General features: G+C 25.8%; 1 protein-coding gene across 1 annotated transcript; it reads left to right on the forward strand.

Annotated features, from left to right (window-relative positions):
• Nucleotides 1–309: 309 nt before the first annotated feature.
• Nucleotides 310–15,286, forward strand: LOC145828897 (uncharacterized). Its single transcript, XM_082936643.1, has 14 exons — nt 310–554; nt 1,015–1,118; nt 1,496–1,667; nt 1,972–2,055; nt 2,442–2,759; nt 3,059–3,337; nt 6,665–6,856; nt 7,677–7,834; nt 8,122–8,291; nt 10,753–10,898; nt 11,661–11,834; nt 12,192–12,291; nt 14,290–14,469; nt 15,198–15,286. Exons 1-14 carry the CDS (start codon nt 310–312, stop codon nt 15,231–15,233), a joined length of 2,358 nt encoding a protein of 785 aa, XP_082792769.1. The 3' UTR covers nt 15,234–15,286.
• The last annotated feature ends 1,994 nt before the right edge of the window (nt 15,287–17,280 follow it).

Here is a 17,280-nt window from a genome sequence, read left to right on the forward strand (position 1 = left end):
TATTATATTAGATATATTGCACAAATATTTAAACTCAATTTTTTATTTACAAAAAGCATTTTTAATAAACTTCAGTACTAAATAAATAATTTGTTTTTAAACAGGAGCACTTAATAAGCATGTAATAACATCTGGTGTGACAAGTTTAAACAAAACACCTAAATTAAAACTTTTGGTGAGTCTCCAGTTTCTACAAAAAGTTCTAACTTTGTTCTTTGGTTAAATTTCCAACTTTCATAAAGTTTTCTTGCTGAAATACTTGATCTGAACTTCGAAATTGTACAAAGTACTCCCTACTAGATCCTAACGATGAATTTTACAAGCTCGACAGCAGACCACCTCGATATAACGTCAACGAACCTCCACAACACGACAACCGCTCAAACGAGAAGTTCTGTTGACCAATCGAAAAAACTAACCGCGTGGTGGCAGCAGATGTCGCTAATTCTCTTCAGCGTTTTATTCGTGACGTCACTGTACATATTCGCCACACTCGTCATAAACGAGCACAGGTCAAAGCGGGTCGTCACAAAGAAGGGAGTCAAGTATTTGAGGTGAGAATTTGTTTACGCTTGCCATAAAAAAGTATTTAAAGTCAAAAACGTAACAACGACAGTTATTGAATTTTACCTTATAGCATTTTTTATTTAAAGTTTGGTTTACATGTCGAATTGTTCATAGAAAGGAAATAAGTATTTTGATGTTACAATTGATTTGTGATATGACGCTTTTAATTGCAGAACAAGTATTTCTTGTAAATTTTTTCCGTGTATACTCAAAAGGTCATAGTTCCGTAACTATTTTATGTATGAATAAACTTTTTTTGAATCTAAGAAGTTAAAATTTCTAACATTTGAGATCATTTTTGTTTTAATATCTTACTTTATCAAAGTTAAATATTTTAAGAAATAACTGAATTTATTTGAAAAAGAAGACATTTTTTTATTACAACAAAGTTCTTTAAACAACTTTGAAACTGTACATTTGTAATAAAATTCTCCCAACTTTGTTTAGATGGATTCTGCTGTGGGCTTCAACATTTTCCACCCTGTTCTACGTAACCTGTCTGTGCGGGTTCGGACTATCCAAAAACTTGACTGAATATCACAAAAACTTAGGTGAGTTTTCAAAATTAAGTTTTATTTCAACGATTGTGTAAACAAAAATTGTTGTTAGCTGTGCACAAAATAAGACGTTATATGCCGAAAAATTGTTTATTTTAAAATATTTTTGAATATACCCGACTAGTTTTTATACGTTTTAACCGAAACTTGTAAACACAATTTCCCATTTTTTACTGAACAACAAAGTGCCTTTTAAAATAAACATACAATATATAAAACACTTTAGTTTCCAACATTTACGATCTGTAAACGTTGATTCAGATCTGTAAACGCAGTTTTCCAGGTTTTACTGAACAACAAAGTTTATACAAAAAGTATTTCTATATATAAAGTAAAAGTTTCAGACTTTTACATAACAAACATTGATTCAGATAACCACGGAAACGCAACGTTGAGCACGAAGACGCGACACCTGTGTCAGATAATAAACACTTTGCAGAAGGTGTTCTACACCACGTGCATTTTCTCCATCTACTTCTTGTTCTGGTTGCGGCAGAAGCTGTTTTATTCCAGCCCCTCAGTATCCGATTTGTACAGTTCGAGGTAACATATTTCAAACTGATATAGTTAGTACTAATGTGTGAAGGTTTATTAAAACTTTATCATAACATCTATAGAGTTATAAAATAATATATTAGTTTTGTTAGCTTGGTAAACCTTGTTGTTAATATAGCTTTTTCGAGTTTAAACAATAAAAACTAAAACTAGTAACTACAACTAAAATCAACAATAAAACGTAGCTCTAATATATTTATTAAATAGATAGCGGAGGTATAAAAGACGAGTATATATACAAAAAAAAAAACAAATCGTATCACAACAAAATAATGTTTTTTTCAACTTTCAGGTTTCAACAAGTTAGCCGGTGCGTGTTAGTGCTGATAGTTTTGTGTTACACCGTGCAAACGTGTTTGTCAATCGTCGGACTGAGGTGATTAGAATTTTTAATCAAACAAAATACTTGTGTTAATTTAAATTTCAATAACAAGGATATCTGCTAAATTAAACTAAACTGTTTAGAGCATAACTAACCGTTTAATTTTTAAACATATTTAAACTTTGCTAAATGCAGTGATAAGAGTCTAAATAATTTAAAACTAATAACAAGGATATCTGCTAAAATAAATTAAACTATTTAGAGCATAACTAACCGTTTAATTTTTTAAACATATTTAAACTCTGCTAAATGCAGTGATAAGAGTCTACATAATGTAAAATTGAGAACAAAAAATGTAATCAAGTTAAAAAATTTTCACGCTGATTTTATCCAACAATTATAAGTAGATAAAAAGTTAATGTAACATGTTTTTTCGACAGTTACTACGTAGAGGAGGACTTGTGCTGGCGGCCCCAATCGTGGCTCCAGAACACGCAGATGGTTCTGGGGGCCGTGACGTCAGTGCTGACCCACGTGGCGCTCCTCCCCCTGTTCGTGTACCCGTTGTTGCGTCACAGGCAACTGACGAACGGCATCCTGCACACGATTTCTGTAAGCGGGAATACCCCCAAACTGAACAGCAAACGGAGCTTAAGGTCCAACGGTTCCACCCACTCAACCAAGCGAAACCTGATTTCTTTCAAGGGGGGAGATTTGCTTTTAAGGAGGGACCGTCAAATGGTGGCGCTAATCAAAAGGTAACTGCTTAGAAATAGTAACCTTATTACAATATTTTTTATAAACTTATATATCAAACATTTGGTCAAGTATAGGTTTACAATTGTTTACTAACATGGATTTGTAAATTTTTTCTAACTTAAAACATCGTAAGTTTGATATTTTAATCAAACATATCATTCCAAGTTTTATTTAAAATTTCAGACAACATGTCCTTAGAAACTGCATCAGTTTACTTCTAACAAGTTTCCTGAAAAACGATAAAGTTAAAAATCAACAGTGCATTTGTATGCTACAAATCTTAACGCTTTGAATTCAGATGCTGCGTGATAACCCTTCTGTGCGTGCTCATCAACCTCACTGCCACCGTCACCACGCTCTACTACTACCACACGGACGTGGTGAACGTCGGCGCTTTCGTGTACGGGTTCAACATCCTCGTCAACGTGTCGTGCGCCGTCGGAGTGCTGAAGAGGTGCAGGAAGATCGTGATGCCTTGGAGGGCGAAGAGAGGGAAGGACTTGAGCAGCAGTCAGTCGAACAAGCTGTTGAATTCCAACGGGGCTCATCAGCAAACCAGGACTAAGTCTGAGTACAAGTCGGTAGAAATATGAGTTCCGAGTAATTAAATACATTTAGAGTTATTGATTTTAGGAAAAAACTTATTTCTGTTTACATCAAAATTTGTCATTTTAAAGAGTTTAAGTAAGTAGAGATGTTAAACATTGTTAAAACTGAAACTTTTTAGAAAAATAAATAATTTTTTTATTTCTGTACATTTTACGTTGGGAGTTACAATAATAATATAAAATTCTTATAATAAAAAAAATCTAGGCTAAAACATAAAGCTTTTTGCTGATTAAAGAAATATTTGTTGATTATAAACACTTACATTATATGTGCATTTACTATAACTTTATCAACTTGTTTACTTTTATACAATAGTTTATTCAGGACAATTTAACTTTAGTGTGTTAAAAATAAAAAATAACTTTATTATTCCAATATCAAAAACTTATTGACTACCGATTAAAAAAGGTTTTAGTCAAAATAAGTAAAGCTAGTTTAAATACATGATAATTAAATTATTTGATACTAATTTGAATAACAGGGTTTTACATAGACACTGCTTATTTTTGTTTTAAAGAATCTAAATTTAAAACATATAAAAATTTCTTATGGTTTTGCAATAAATCTTACAAAACACAAACTTTTTTAATACTGCTAAATATAAGCTTACTGTACTTGAAAGTGCTTTTGTATTAATATATTTGATATTTTGTAGCTTCATTGTAGAAGTTTATTTTTAATTTGTTAAGTGCTACGGTTTTCGCTAACACAGCTTGAAAATATGAATTTGTTTTGCTGAAAAATGTTAGAGAAAATCATTTGAGATAACATGACATGAAAATGCTTTTAAAAACTTTGTTGGTTTAAAAGAGACTAAAACAAACACAACTTTAACTTATCACCTGTCACTTTTAAATGTTACTTGATTTTTTTTTTACTGCCAGAAAATATATAAAAAAATATAGCTTTTGAAGTGAGAAACTTCGAAAAATTTCTTTATGTAGGTAAAAAAATTGTTCAACCTTGTACTTTTATATTACAGTTTTATTTTTTAAGTAAAATTTTAACACAAATTATGGTTTTTTTTAACTTTTCTTTCTAATTCGCTAATATGGCAAGTTAAAAAATTGCTATAAAAAAATGTATACATTTATAAATATGCTGTTTTACAGTTTTTTATATGCTTTACTAAAACCACACTGATAATTTTGAAACTTTCAATATTTTATTTTCAAAAAAAATTTTTCTCGCATTGTGCATAATAAACCGTATAAGAATTACATTGAAGTTTTTTTTTTGTAAGTAGTTTGGAATTTTTGTAATAATTTCGTTTGTTTGAAAAATATCGTCGTACAGATGATTCTTTTAAATAAAAAATTTCCAAATCTAATATTTTTTTAATGTTATTGATTTTTGCAAGATTGCGAAAAACCAACTATGTTAATCTAAGCTAGCTAAACTAATACTAATGCTTTATATAAAACGTTTTTTATAAAAAAAAGTTATGTACAAGAACTGTTTATCAATGTTTTTGGGATTTCATTTGTTTGGCGAAGCTGTTTAGAATTAGAAATATATTAAATAGTATGATAATTATTTAAGAAGAGATGACCGTAAATAAATACTGTAGAAACATTAATGTAAGGCTAACAGGAAACTAAATAATTTTTATTCAAAATTTTGGTGATAGGGATAGTAAAGATTCTTTTGAACTTAAAAGTTCAATTCAGACTTAATAATTCCATTTAACAGCTAAGGTTAAGTCAATTGGCAACTCGAAGGATTTTTGTTTTAAACAAAGTTTCATATTTTTAAAGGTAAAAAATAAAATTTAAAAAGCAAAACTTAAGGTTTCATCTTATTAAAAAAACATTAAAGTGTCTATTGTTTTAAATTATGTTTATAGATCATGTTTACATATTTAAGTGAACATGCTTTAAAGTAACTTGCTTTTTTTGCGTTACGTTTGACCTTAAGCTTGAAAACTTAAGTATATCAATTACTTTTTTGAATTCAAATACATGTATGAACTTTGAAAAATACATTTAGACCTTTGTTTAATAACTTACTAAAATGTGAAACTTTAAACAATGATAAACTTTACAATTTTATACATTGATAACATTGATAAAATATAAATGATTAATAAACGAAAAAAAAACATTTGCTTAAGCCCTTCTTTTTTAAGTTTGTTATCTTAGAAAAGATTTATATAGCTTTTTTTATATTTACAATATGCACAGTTATTCAAAATTTCATTAATATCTTCAAAATAATTTCAATTTTCGCCTACTGTGCAAAAGTTAAACTTTTTCATAAAAGATTTCTCATTACTATCACTAGCAGGAAAACGATTAATTTTTTACTTAGTGGTTAGCTTTAAAACTAATTTGTTTTAAATAATTTACTAGTTAAGACTAAAAACACACTCTTCTAATTGCAAAATAAATTTGGAAAAAATAATTTTTTAATACTTTAGAAAAGTTGAGTATGTTTTTGCATGAGTAATTAAATTGTGGTTTACAATCAAATTTTATAAGCAAAAACACTGTAAACTACTTGTAACTTTGAAGATTGTTTTTTAATAAATTTAACATTTTTCAATCAAACTTGCAAAAAATTTCGTGTTGTTATCCTTTACAAAGTAAAAAAAAATCTGTTTTAAGTAATTAATATAAATTATATTCTGTTTAATTAAACTATATTTTTTATTTAAAAGTACTTTTTATGACCACAAATAATTTTATTCAAGTTTATTAAGCGTAGGTAACTTCCGTTATTAAAATTGAAACGTTTTTCATGCTGAAAAATATAATTTTATTTTACTAAGTTTATGAGTTTTAATTTTTTTTTAGCCAAAAGTATACTAAAAAGTTATAAGCATTATTATATTTTTGCTGTTTTGTTTACAACTGTGTTAACTAGCTATTGTTTTGTTTATAACAAAAAATTGAATAAATAGTTTTTATAATAAAAGTTTGTATAACTTTTATAGTTTCAGCTGAATTTGTTTTAATCGTTAAATGTTTAGTTATTTTTTACGGTCACTAGAAACTAAAATAAAAAAATATTTCTTTCGTATTTTAAAGCTTGATTCGTTAATAAAAGTTCATTTGTTAGTTATTTCTAAAAATAGAACTAATATTTTTACATACAAAAAAAGCCAACAGCAGTAAATATATTAAAATACTGTTTACTAATGTTTATAAACTTCATGCCTTCAAAGAATATTTTGTTCTCATTTAGATTACTTGCTTTCTTTCATCAAACTAAATTATTTAAACGTTTTTACAGTTGATAATATCAAAATGCTGATACAACTATTTCTGTTTTGCCTTTTCCACACAACGCACAGCAGCAGTCATCCGGGTCACGGCAAACCGTTTGGTGTCGGGTTGGACACCATGGATGTGCGGGTCAGAACTGAGTTGCCGGATCCGGTTGCTTTGTGGGAGGACTACGTTCAAACTTCCACACCTGTATTGTTCAAAGGGGTGGCTAAGAAGTTTCCTAGCTACAACAATTTCAGAAACGATACTTATCTGAGGTAAGTTTTCAATTATATATGTCTGTTAACAGTTTGTAAACTTGTTTTTTCAACCTGAACTATATTGTTGAATTTTAAACTTACTTTAAAAAAATTTTCAAACAAAATTGTTTTAATTTAAGCCTACTCTAATACGATAAAATAAAATAAAATGGTTGCACTTTTTTATAAAATGCAACCCTTTCTCATGAATTCAATTGACAATTAACAATTTCATATTCAGTTGTTTAGGTTAAAATACTAATAACTTATATTAATATAAAAATTCGTGTACATATAAAGTTGTGCATCTTATTAATGCTATCGAGCTTCATTTTCTTTTTACATTTAGTCTAAAGTTCTAATTAAGATTATATATGTCGTTTTTGAAATAGTTGTTTATATGTTATTTAAAATAGTATGTGATATTTTTCTAAACTGAAAACATGCATACAATTTTTTACATTTTTATACAAGTTATAGTTTAAAACATTTTTTTAGGAAAATATTTTAGATAATTTACTAACAAAGCTCGATATATTTTTAAAGTTTTTATATTAATAATACATCTTTTTTGCTATGATTTCAAAAACCGTTGTATCCTTTTTTTAGTTTTGTTTTCTACATAAGGCAAAAACTAAAAACTTTATAATATAACTTTAAATAATAGTAGTTTTATATAGCAAACACTTCTAGATAGCATTTATTTTAAACTGGGTTAACTATGAACATAATTTATATGCATTTTGGTTGAAACTTTTTCAAATATTGACGCACTATTACAGTAATGTTTAGATTGAAACGTACTCTACTAAAGTACAAAGTAAAACTATTTCTACAGAGAGAAATACGGTAAATGGAAAATATCTTACGAGCCAACAGTAAAGGAGAGAAGAGATAAAAGAGAAAAGAGAATGTCATTGAGCAAGTTCACCAAAGTATACCAGAAAAATAATTACTACATGGTTTCTGATATAATGATACCTAACCCTCTTAGAGGTAATACTCGTCCTAATTTATCACTTTCAAATTTTGCAATATTTTAATGATCTAAAAGTAAAAGTTATAAAACTACGTATCTAGAAAAACAGCTGACATTTTATGCACAAACTATATTAACAATTACGCCACTAGCTTGCTATAAAAAGCAACGATGAAATCAATCAAATGCCATTTTCAACTAGACTAAAGTTAAAATTATTTTATTAATAACGATTTAAATAACATGAAACAAACAGACAACTTATTCAATTACTTCAACTAACAATCAAATTTATTCCGAACAGACGAAATAGACGTGCCGAAGCCGCTGTTGTGCGAGGACTTCGCGGGCAGGATGGAAACGTGCATCATGTGGTTGTCCGCGGGCGGGACCAGGTCTCTGCTGCATTCGGATTCCTCGGACAACTTCAATTGTCTCTATGACGGAAGCAAGGAACTGTGGCTCGCTCATCCGGTTAGAGTTTTGTTGAAAAACTTTAGAATCAGTTTGCGTTTGAAAAAAGTAACTATTTTTTTCTCATTATTTTTTGAATTGTCTGTACAAGTGGAGAAACGAACTGTGGCTCGCTTATCCGGTTTGTTAGATGTACAAATTTTACTGGTATATGATATTTTTATAAAAAAAGAAGGCAATGTATCTAGTTGCTTAATTTTTGTTTTTTGTACTCTTGATTGATGTGCGACTGAATCAAAAGGTTGACTATCGAGTGTCGGCATTGTTAGGTAAAACATTTCTAACGCTTCGAATGTTTAATTTAAGAGCTTGTGGCTCACACAACTACAGAACAAGTTTTATTTGTTAAATAAAATTTTCACATTAACCTATCAAATAAAACTACAAAACAAATTGATCACTAAAAGCCAAACTTTCTATCGTAAATTATATGCTAAAGAAAAAAAATATTATCCATGGAGGCTTGTGAATTTTACAGAATTTATATAAAATTGTAGACTAACAACTAATAAAAAAATATTTAGTTTTAAAAAAATTATACAAATTTCAGCTTTGTAACTAGCAATATTTTTCAATGTGCAGTTTTGATTAATTTATTTTGACCAAGATTTATCGTCTATCGACAAGTTTTGATTATCGTAAAAAATTTTCAACTCCACAACAAAGTCAAACCGTCAATTAGTGTACAAACAAAAACAGCTTTTACTAATTATTTTTTTATAAGATCTGAAATCATTTTTTTATATTAAAGCTTACATACTTAACTTAGCAACCGAAGAAAATAAAAATAAAAATGAATTTTACAAACTTTAAAAGCGAAAACCGGTGAAATAATTAACTTTTTAAAGTTTTAAAGTTTTGTATTAACATGTTTTCTTGTATTATGTTAGGTAAAAACTACCTAATCTACTTAAGTACTACTGCTTCATTGTACTAAACAGGAAATAAAAAAAAAAAGAGTTAAAGCATTGAAATCTGTACTAAAAACTTAATTAAGACCTTTGTTAGTTTTACTGAACTAACTTCTATATTGCTATAATACTGTCTCAAAACACAAGATAAATAAAAATTGAACTTATTAGGTTAATACTTAAGTTTATGCTAGTTTTGTTAAAAATTCAATCTACAATGTTACAAACTGTTAAATATAGAACTTCTATATTTAAATGTTTATATTTTCAACGTAATTTTAAAATGATTTAAATTTGCTTAAAAATATCAATAGATCTGTAACGTAAAATTAATTGAAGACTATTATCATAAGTTTTACTTGTAGCTATAGCTTTTATTAGATCTTTTATTAAATATTTCAATTAACTAAAAATATAAAGACTTTTTTGCTTTTATAAGCATTGCAACTAAATTTAATTTTATCTAAATAAAAAACAATGCTTCTTAAACAAACTCAAGATTAAATTAAATTGTTCTTAATTTATTCAATATAAGTATTTAGGCTGCATAAGAAGAAAAATTATTTTTTAGTCTTCTTAAGTTATTTTGAACTTTAACGAAACAATAAAAATACTAATAAATTTCATTGAAATTTTATTGTTAGTTTGTAACTTTAAATTAATAAGACTTATTAAAAGACAATAAAAAACTGTTAACTTTTCAGATTTTCGAAAAATTTTTTTACACCGTATAATTTTAAAGGTTAGATAAAATTTTTGAGTTTGAAATTGTTTTCAATAATTTTTTATTTACGTAAGCTTCAGTACTTAAGTAACAAATTTCAATTGTATTTGGCTGTCATTTACATAACAAAGCGAATGAAAAAGAAATAATTGGTTTAATGTCAGTAAACTGAAAAAAAAATCCATTGTAAATTTTTGTTTAATTAACAAAAAAAAATTATCGATCGATCAATAAAAGAGAAATAAAATTTTACGTTTGATTTAAAACATATTTATAATTTACTTTTAAAATAAATTTTAGAATTAGAGTAATTAAAATCTCAAAAAACAATTTAGTTTCTTATAGAGAAAACGATATACAAAACTGCTTATTTATTGTAATATGATTCTTTTTAAACGTGTAAAAGTTATTTAAGATTTTTGAATAGTTTTATAGCTAAGTTTAAGCATATACAAATTAATGAATATTGTTTTTTACAGATAAAAGTAATATTCAAATACCATGATTCGTTGTTTAATACTTTACACACTTAAAAATAAAACATAATATAAGCAACTACTAACCTGAAATCTAAAATTACCTTATAACTTCATCTGTTTAGCAAGTAGCTAGTCACTTTAAAATATACTTAATAACCATAAACATTAAGAAAAGTAAACTAAGATTTAAATAATAGAAACTGTAATGTATAAGTTGTGTTGTGTTATGTTGTTATAACTCTGTTTTTGAGCAAACTTATACAAAAACAGCAAGTAGTACTTAAATCAATTGACTGTGCTGTTATATACTAAATACAAAATGATAATAATTCTTTTGACTCGTACAGAAACATACCGACAAGTTCTACTACGTCGACAGCAAAAGCACAGTCGACGTTGACAAGGTTGATTATAAAAGATACAAAAAACTCCTGCAAGTTCCCTGGTACTACGCTAAAATGGAGGCAGGAGATTGCTTGTACCTCCCTTATCTGTGAGTTAATCTTGTTAACTCAATTGTACTTTTGTAGATTTAAATTTTCTTATCTGTGAGTTAAACTTGCTAATTTGATTGTATTATTGTAGAGTTAAATGTCCTTGCTTGTTAGTGAACTAGCCTTATGACTATGTTATATATGAACTGTTGTGTTTTATTTAAAAAACTCATCAACGAACAAAAACAACCTTTCTATAAATACTTAGTTTGAACAACTTGTTAAAATTTTACACAAGTGTAATATGTTTGAAAATGCAAACTATGACTCATTCTTGCATAAAAATATAATAAACCTACAGAGTTTTATTAGAATAATGTAGTCACTATAACACATAAAAATAGTATGCACGTAGTTTGTGTTTGTTTCATTTTTTAATATATGTCAGCTGGGTTTACAGCGGTTGTTTTTAAATTAATCTAAAATATTTTTTGTTAATAAGTTGTTTTTTGTATGTTTTTTATTTTGATTTGTACAATAAAAAAACAAAATTTATTACGGTATATGTTAGTAGCTAATTTTAGCTTATTATAAAAAATATTTTAAGTTTAGTTTATCTAACTTTATTGTTAAAGTTTAAAGTAAATAACAACAAAATTAAAGGTTTTATTTTCATAACAGATATAATACGTATAAAATTCAACAAAAAACATGCTCAAATGCTACTATTTCAATTAAGTTCACCACATCAAATTTTTGATTATTATAGTTTTATATTATAAGTGCTACCAAATAAAAAGTCAAAACTTTAATTTCTTCAGCTGGGTTCACCACATCAAATCGCACGGGCCTCGTAACTTTGCAGTCAACATATTCTGGGACCACATGAAAGGGCTGCCAAACAGGAAAAAGTGCGAAGAAAAGTTCGAAAACAACAAGAACGAGACTGAAAAACTCAACAATTTTAAAATATTAGACAAGCTCGAAAGCGGAAGGTAGGTTTTTAACATCAAACATAGATTTTTTGTTTTACTACTCGTGTTTATATTTGCATATATTATATATTCTATATGAGAAAAAAAATTATTATACTTTAAAAAATGTAATTTTTATAAGTTTTACTTTTGTTGCTAAAACGTTTTTGTGATTTAGAAGTAAGTGTTCTGTAATTCTGTGTAGAGGTATAACTTTGATTAGTTATGTGTCTCAATTCTAAGAACAAGGATTTAAACTCTATGTTTAGTAAAATAAATCGTTTTTATAAATTTAGGTTTGGATACTTTAAGTTATAGATCTTACAAACTACTTACCTGATACTAAACTCTATTGGAGTTAATTATTTATTTAATTAGAGCGCAATGGATTTTATCGTTACAAAATGAACCGGATAATATTTCAGAAGACAGATTTTGTGATTTTCTACACAGAATAGAAGAGTTAGACCAAGATGAGGTTAGTCATAGTAAACAAAAATTAATTTGAATTAGAGTAAGTTATGAAAAAAATAATAATCTTTTTTAAACAGTCTTATTTATTACATTTACAAAACTATGTAAATTTCGAGATGTTTTCTATAATAATATTGTTTATATTATACGAGTTTTATTACAAAAAAAAAAGTTGTTTTCTAAAAAAATCTAATGTATGACGTAGGTTGTGATATAAACAAAAATTGGTTGTTTAAAGTTTTGTATACGTTATTTTTAAGAAAACGCGTTAAAGTTATAGTAAATGTAGTATTAAAAAACAATTTTTATATAAACTGTGATTTGTTATTGGTTAAGAAGTAGGTATAAAATTAAAAGAACCTGTTTATATCAAATATTTAATATATCGCTTCTCTTCTGGTTTTAAGAATAGAAATCTGTTTATCTTAAGTATTTTCAATTTACCTTTACTATTAAGCACGTTTAGAAAAAAATAACTTGGCTAAGTAAAGGTAAACAGCTCAAATGAAAATAAAGAAAGCAACTTAATGTGCTTTTTTAAAGATAATATATAGTGTAAAAAACCTTATACTAATCATAATTGTTGTGAAATATTTATAACCAAGTTTAATCAAAGAAAGTTATAAAACAATTAATATTATAATATACACCTACATAGTGTACGACTTTTTGTTTATTTGTTTTAATTTTAAATAAATTAGTAATATTATATGTTTTGATTTTTCGAAAACTAATAAAAAGATCTCTACTCTAAGAAAAACTACTTTTATTAAATTCTTTTAAGATATCTTAAAGCAGACTCAGTTTCGATCACATAGACCTCTTCAGTGCTTATTTGAAAAATCTAGAGAGATATATGATAGTCATGGAAAACAGAGCTAAAACAAAAAAATGAATGAAAACAAATAATCCTTACTTAAAAACAAATCTTTACTTATAAAAAGAAACTAATTAATTTATAATTTTACGGTTAAATGTATCTTACACTTTAATTGTTTTTTGGGTTAAGTATCAAAAATATAATTCCAATCAAAAAGTATATAATAAAACAATTTTAAGATCCTATATACAGATTTCTTTCTTCTTGAAATTTTTCAACATAAACATTGTTAAGATAAAATTGTGCTTATTTTTAATGCGAAAGCTCTAAGTGAGTTTGAATTATGGCGTAGCTATGGAAAGTTTAAAAAATTGTTGGTTTTTATCGGCTATAAAAATTTTAAATTTTGCTTTAGTTTTTAAAAACTTTTAGATTGATAATAATAAGTCACATTTAGTCACATAAAAGCTTTATAAGAGCGTACATAAAAGTAAAACTGTTTTTTTAGTTTTGTTTTATAATTTTAGATTTGTTTTAAGTAAATATTATTAGTTTTCATTAATTTTTTGTTTTAGCACTGTTTTCCATGACTATCATATATCTCTCTAGATTTTTCAAATAAGCACTGAAGAGGTCTATGTGACTGAAACTGAGTCTGCTTTAAAATATCTTGAAAGTATTTTATAAATACACTAGTAATACTAAGTAAACGTAAAGCGGTCTCACGTTAAAATAACTTAAACATTTTTTTACTTAGTTTGTTTTACTTAAATACTTAACGGAGTAGTACATTTATGTTATGATTATAATTCACTTTCAATTGTAGTTTAACTTAACTGTAAAGTATAAACATTTTAACTTACGGAAGAGTAAGAAAAAATATACAAAAATTTAAACCTTTAGCAGAAATAATAAACTAAAAATAAGTTTATATAGCAAGTATATATTATATAGTAAGTCAATGTAGCTAACAAAACTTTAGGTACTGGTTATAATTATCTATCAAATTAATTTTATTATTAAAAAAAATACTGTTTGTAGAGCTTATATACGATTTATACATTATTACGATCTAATAAAAAATATCTTTAAGTTTCTCGACCAAATATTTAAAAACCCATATTAAAGAAACGTAACAACAAAACGTAACAAATTAAGTAAATTTAACTTCATAATACTCAGTGCAGCGAGTTGTTCTCGAAACTTGACGCGGACAACAACAAACACGTGACGTTTGTCGAATTGTACCAATCAGACATCAGTATTTTGAAACCATTCGTCCAATCAATGATGGAGGAGGATTCGGAAAATGGCGGGGAAAACCTGACTTATTATGAGGAGGTAGATCTTAAAAAGGAAGAGGTAAGTAGTTTTTTTTAAGCATGTACTATTTTGTATAATAATACATTCATAAGTTAGTGTAAAAGTTAATGCCTTGAAGTTGATTTAAATCATCTTTATTGCTGTTTAATTTATAGTAAGTTAAGTTTTTGTTAACTTATTTAAAAAAAAGCACCTGACTTGTTATGAGAAGGTAGAACTCAAAATAGAAGAGATAATTAGTTTGTTAAAACCAAATATGTTTATATGCGTTACCATTTATATTTAATTAAAGTTGATAAAAGCGTTTAAGGCAGTAACGTTTTAAAACATTATAATAATTTAGTAAACTTTAACTTGTTTTTATAATTCACTTATTATGAAAAGGAAATTCTTAAAAATGAAGTTGTAATTTTCTTTTAATAATGTTATTGTTTGTTCATAGTTCAGTAAGCTTTTTCGTGTTGTATAATTTCAAAAAGTCTGTTAGTAAAAAGACTAAAAGAGCTAGTAAACTTTTTTTTTATTAAATATTGACTTTATAACATATAAAGTAATAAAGTTCATTAATTTAGAAAACTTTTAAGTTAAGTTTAAAATTAAGTTAGTTTTAACTGTATTTAAACAAGTTTTTACTGTTTTCAGTTCTTTTTAAAACTGTTGTGTATATAAAAACTAAAGTAAATTTATTTTTTTTATTAGATTAAAACAAAAAGTCTTAACGGAAAATAACATTAAGTAAATTGTATTTAATTATGTAAAAAAAACAGGCTTCTGATGGAAAGTCATCAAAAGATGAGTTATAGAACAAAACTTATCAAAAAAAAATCTACAGATAATAGCAATTTGTTCGAGTGTTAAACAATTTTTTTTATATAACTTTGTAGTAAATTTTGTAACAACATATTATACTAAAATTAATTCGTGGTAATAACGGTTCTTAATATTTTTTTAATTTTAAACCTGTATTTCAGAGATTTTTGATAACTTAACAAAAGTATGTTTTGCTTTGTCATTAGCTGTAGATACGTACATAAGTAAGTTGTTTTACAAGTGTAAACCAATCTTATGTTATTTTAAAAGTTCTTTATTTATAAAACTTTTAAGTTGTATTTTACGATCTTTGTTCGATTTTTAAAATGAAGCAAATATTGTGGTTACTTGTAATAAAGTTACTTGTAAGAAATTATATAACATATATAAAGTAAAAGTTTTTACAATATTTAAACTTTAACAAACTTTGTTTTCTAAAAACTATATAGGTTTTAACGCAAGTATCTATTGTATAAATATACATTTTTAAACGGAAATTATTTAAATAGCTTGTGTTTTAAATTTAGTAGAAGTATTTATAATTTTGTATTTTGGCTTAATATAAAAACAAAAAGCAATCTGTAAACTTAAAAAATGAAAAGTCTTAAGTTAAGATTAAAAAAACTTAAAAACTTATATTTGCTGTAGTAGAAATTAAGCTGCCGAATTTTTTTTTAAATCATAAACCTACTAAGTTCACATTTACACAATTTAATTTTACACTGTAAATAGCATAATGACGTGTTTTATAAAAAAAAACAGATAAACATTTTTTTGTTTGATTAAAATTATTTTTCATAAAATTTTAAAACGTTTTGCATCTCCTATGACCTATATATAAAACTAATAGTCATTAGAAATGACAGTAAATTTTGTGAGTTTATCTGAAAATAGCATTTAAATTTAGTAGTTTAACTATACATAATAAACATAAATAATATTTGTTAAAAATATTTTTTTATTATTACAGTTACTACTCTTATGATATTTTAAAATTTATTAAATTTGCTTTATACATACACTAACTTGTTTAATATTTTTTAATAAACTGTTACTAAAACTTGTTTAACAAAAATAATTCTTTCTAATTTATCAACAAGTTATTACAGTTATTTTCTAACTTTAAAATTGAAAAAATTACTTAATATGTTTGGAACAATTATTTAAAAGATAATAAACTTTTATATTATTTCGTTAAATTAAAAAGTTAATATTTTGATAAGCAAAAATTTAATTAAATTAATATATAAATATAAACCTTTTTGTGAAAACTTCTTTAAGTTATTTCTATTCTACACATGACTACATATATATAATGTATTATAGTTAATATATATAACATTCTATGTATAAAAATCATACAAATTTTGATAATTTAGTAAAAACATTTATTTTAATAAATTCAAAATGCAGAAGTGTATAACTTAGTTTGTAAAGCTTGTATGTGCCTGAAGATATTTGTTTGTTTTAAATGGATACTTAGCATACAAATTTTCAAAGTGAAATTTTACGTTGTAAGGCTTATAGTGAAAAGATATAAAGAAAAAGATAGTGTTTTGAATACTTTAAAAAAAGGCGTAGGTACTAACACTTTATTCTCCTGCAATTAGTATATTTGAAATTAGATGAACACAATAATGTGTTTGATATACCCTGTTATAAATTCCGAATAAAAGATATTGCTTTTTAAATAAAAAGACTTACAAGCTTTGGATTTAACATTTCAAATCACACGTTTAAGAAAAGTAAATAGTTTTCTAGACTTTTTTCATTGTTGATTGGTTACAGTAAGTATAGAAAGAAAAAATAGCTTATACAATGTTTTTGTAGTTAAAGCAAAAAAAGTATATAGTCAATTAAATTAGTTTATTAAATAGAATACACCAAGAACTACATAATAAAAGTTATGCTATTAGAACTGTTTATTGAACGATAAAAAAAACGCTAACAAAGCTTGGTCTAAAGACTTGGTGTACAAGGAACCTTATGGTTATCGAATCATACACCACATGCTTATAAAGTTACTTACGAGCTATTACA

The sequence above is a fragment of the Thalia democratica genome, chromosome 2, assembly GCF_965202585.1.
Source record: "Thalia democratica chromosome 2, ktThaDemo2.hap1.1, whole genome shotgun sequence".
Lineage (NCBI taxonomy): Eukaryota > Metazoa > Chordata > Thaliacea > Salpida > Salpidae > Thalia > Thalia democratica.

What these genes read in the sequence shown, in the direction of transcription:
- LOC145828897 (XM_082936643.1), top strand. Translation starts at nt 310, where the DNA reads ATGAATTTTACAAGCTCGACAGCAGACCACCTCGATATAACGTCAACG. An exon ending in TGCTTGTACCTCCCTTATCT is followed by an intron (nt 10,899 to 11,660) that starts GTGAGTTAATCT and finishes TAATTTCTTCAG; the next exon opens with CTGGGTTCACCACATCAAAT. An exon ending in AAGAGTTAGACCAAGATGAG is followed by an intron (nt 12,292 to 14,289) that starts GTTAGTCATAGT and finishes CATAATACTCAG; the next exon opens with TGCAGCGAGTTGTTCTCGAA.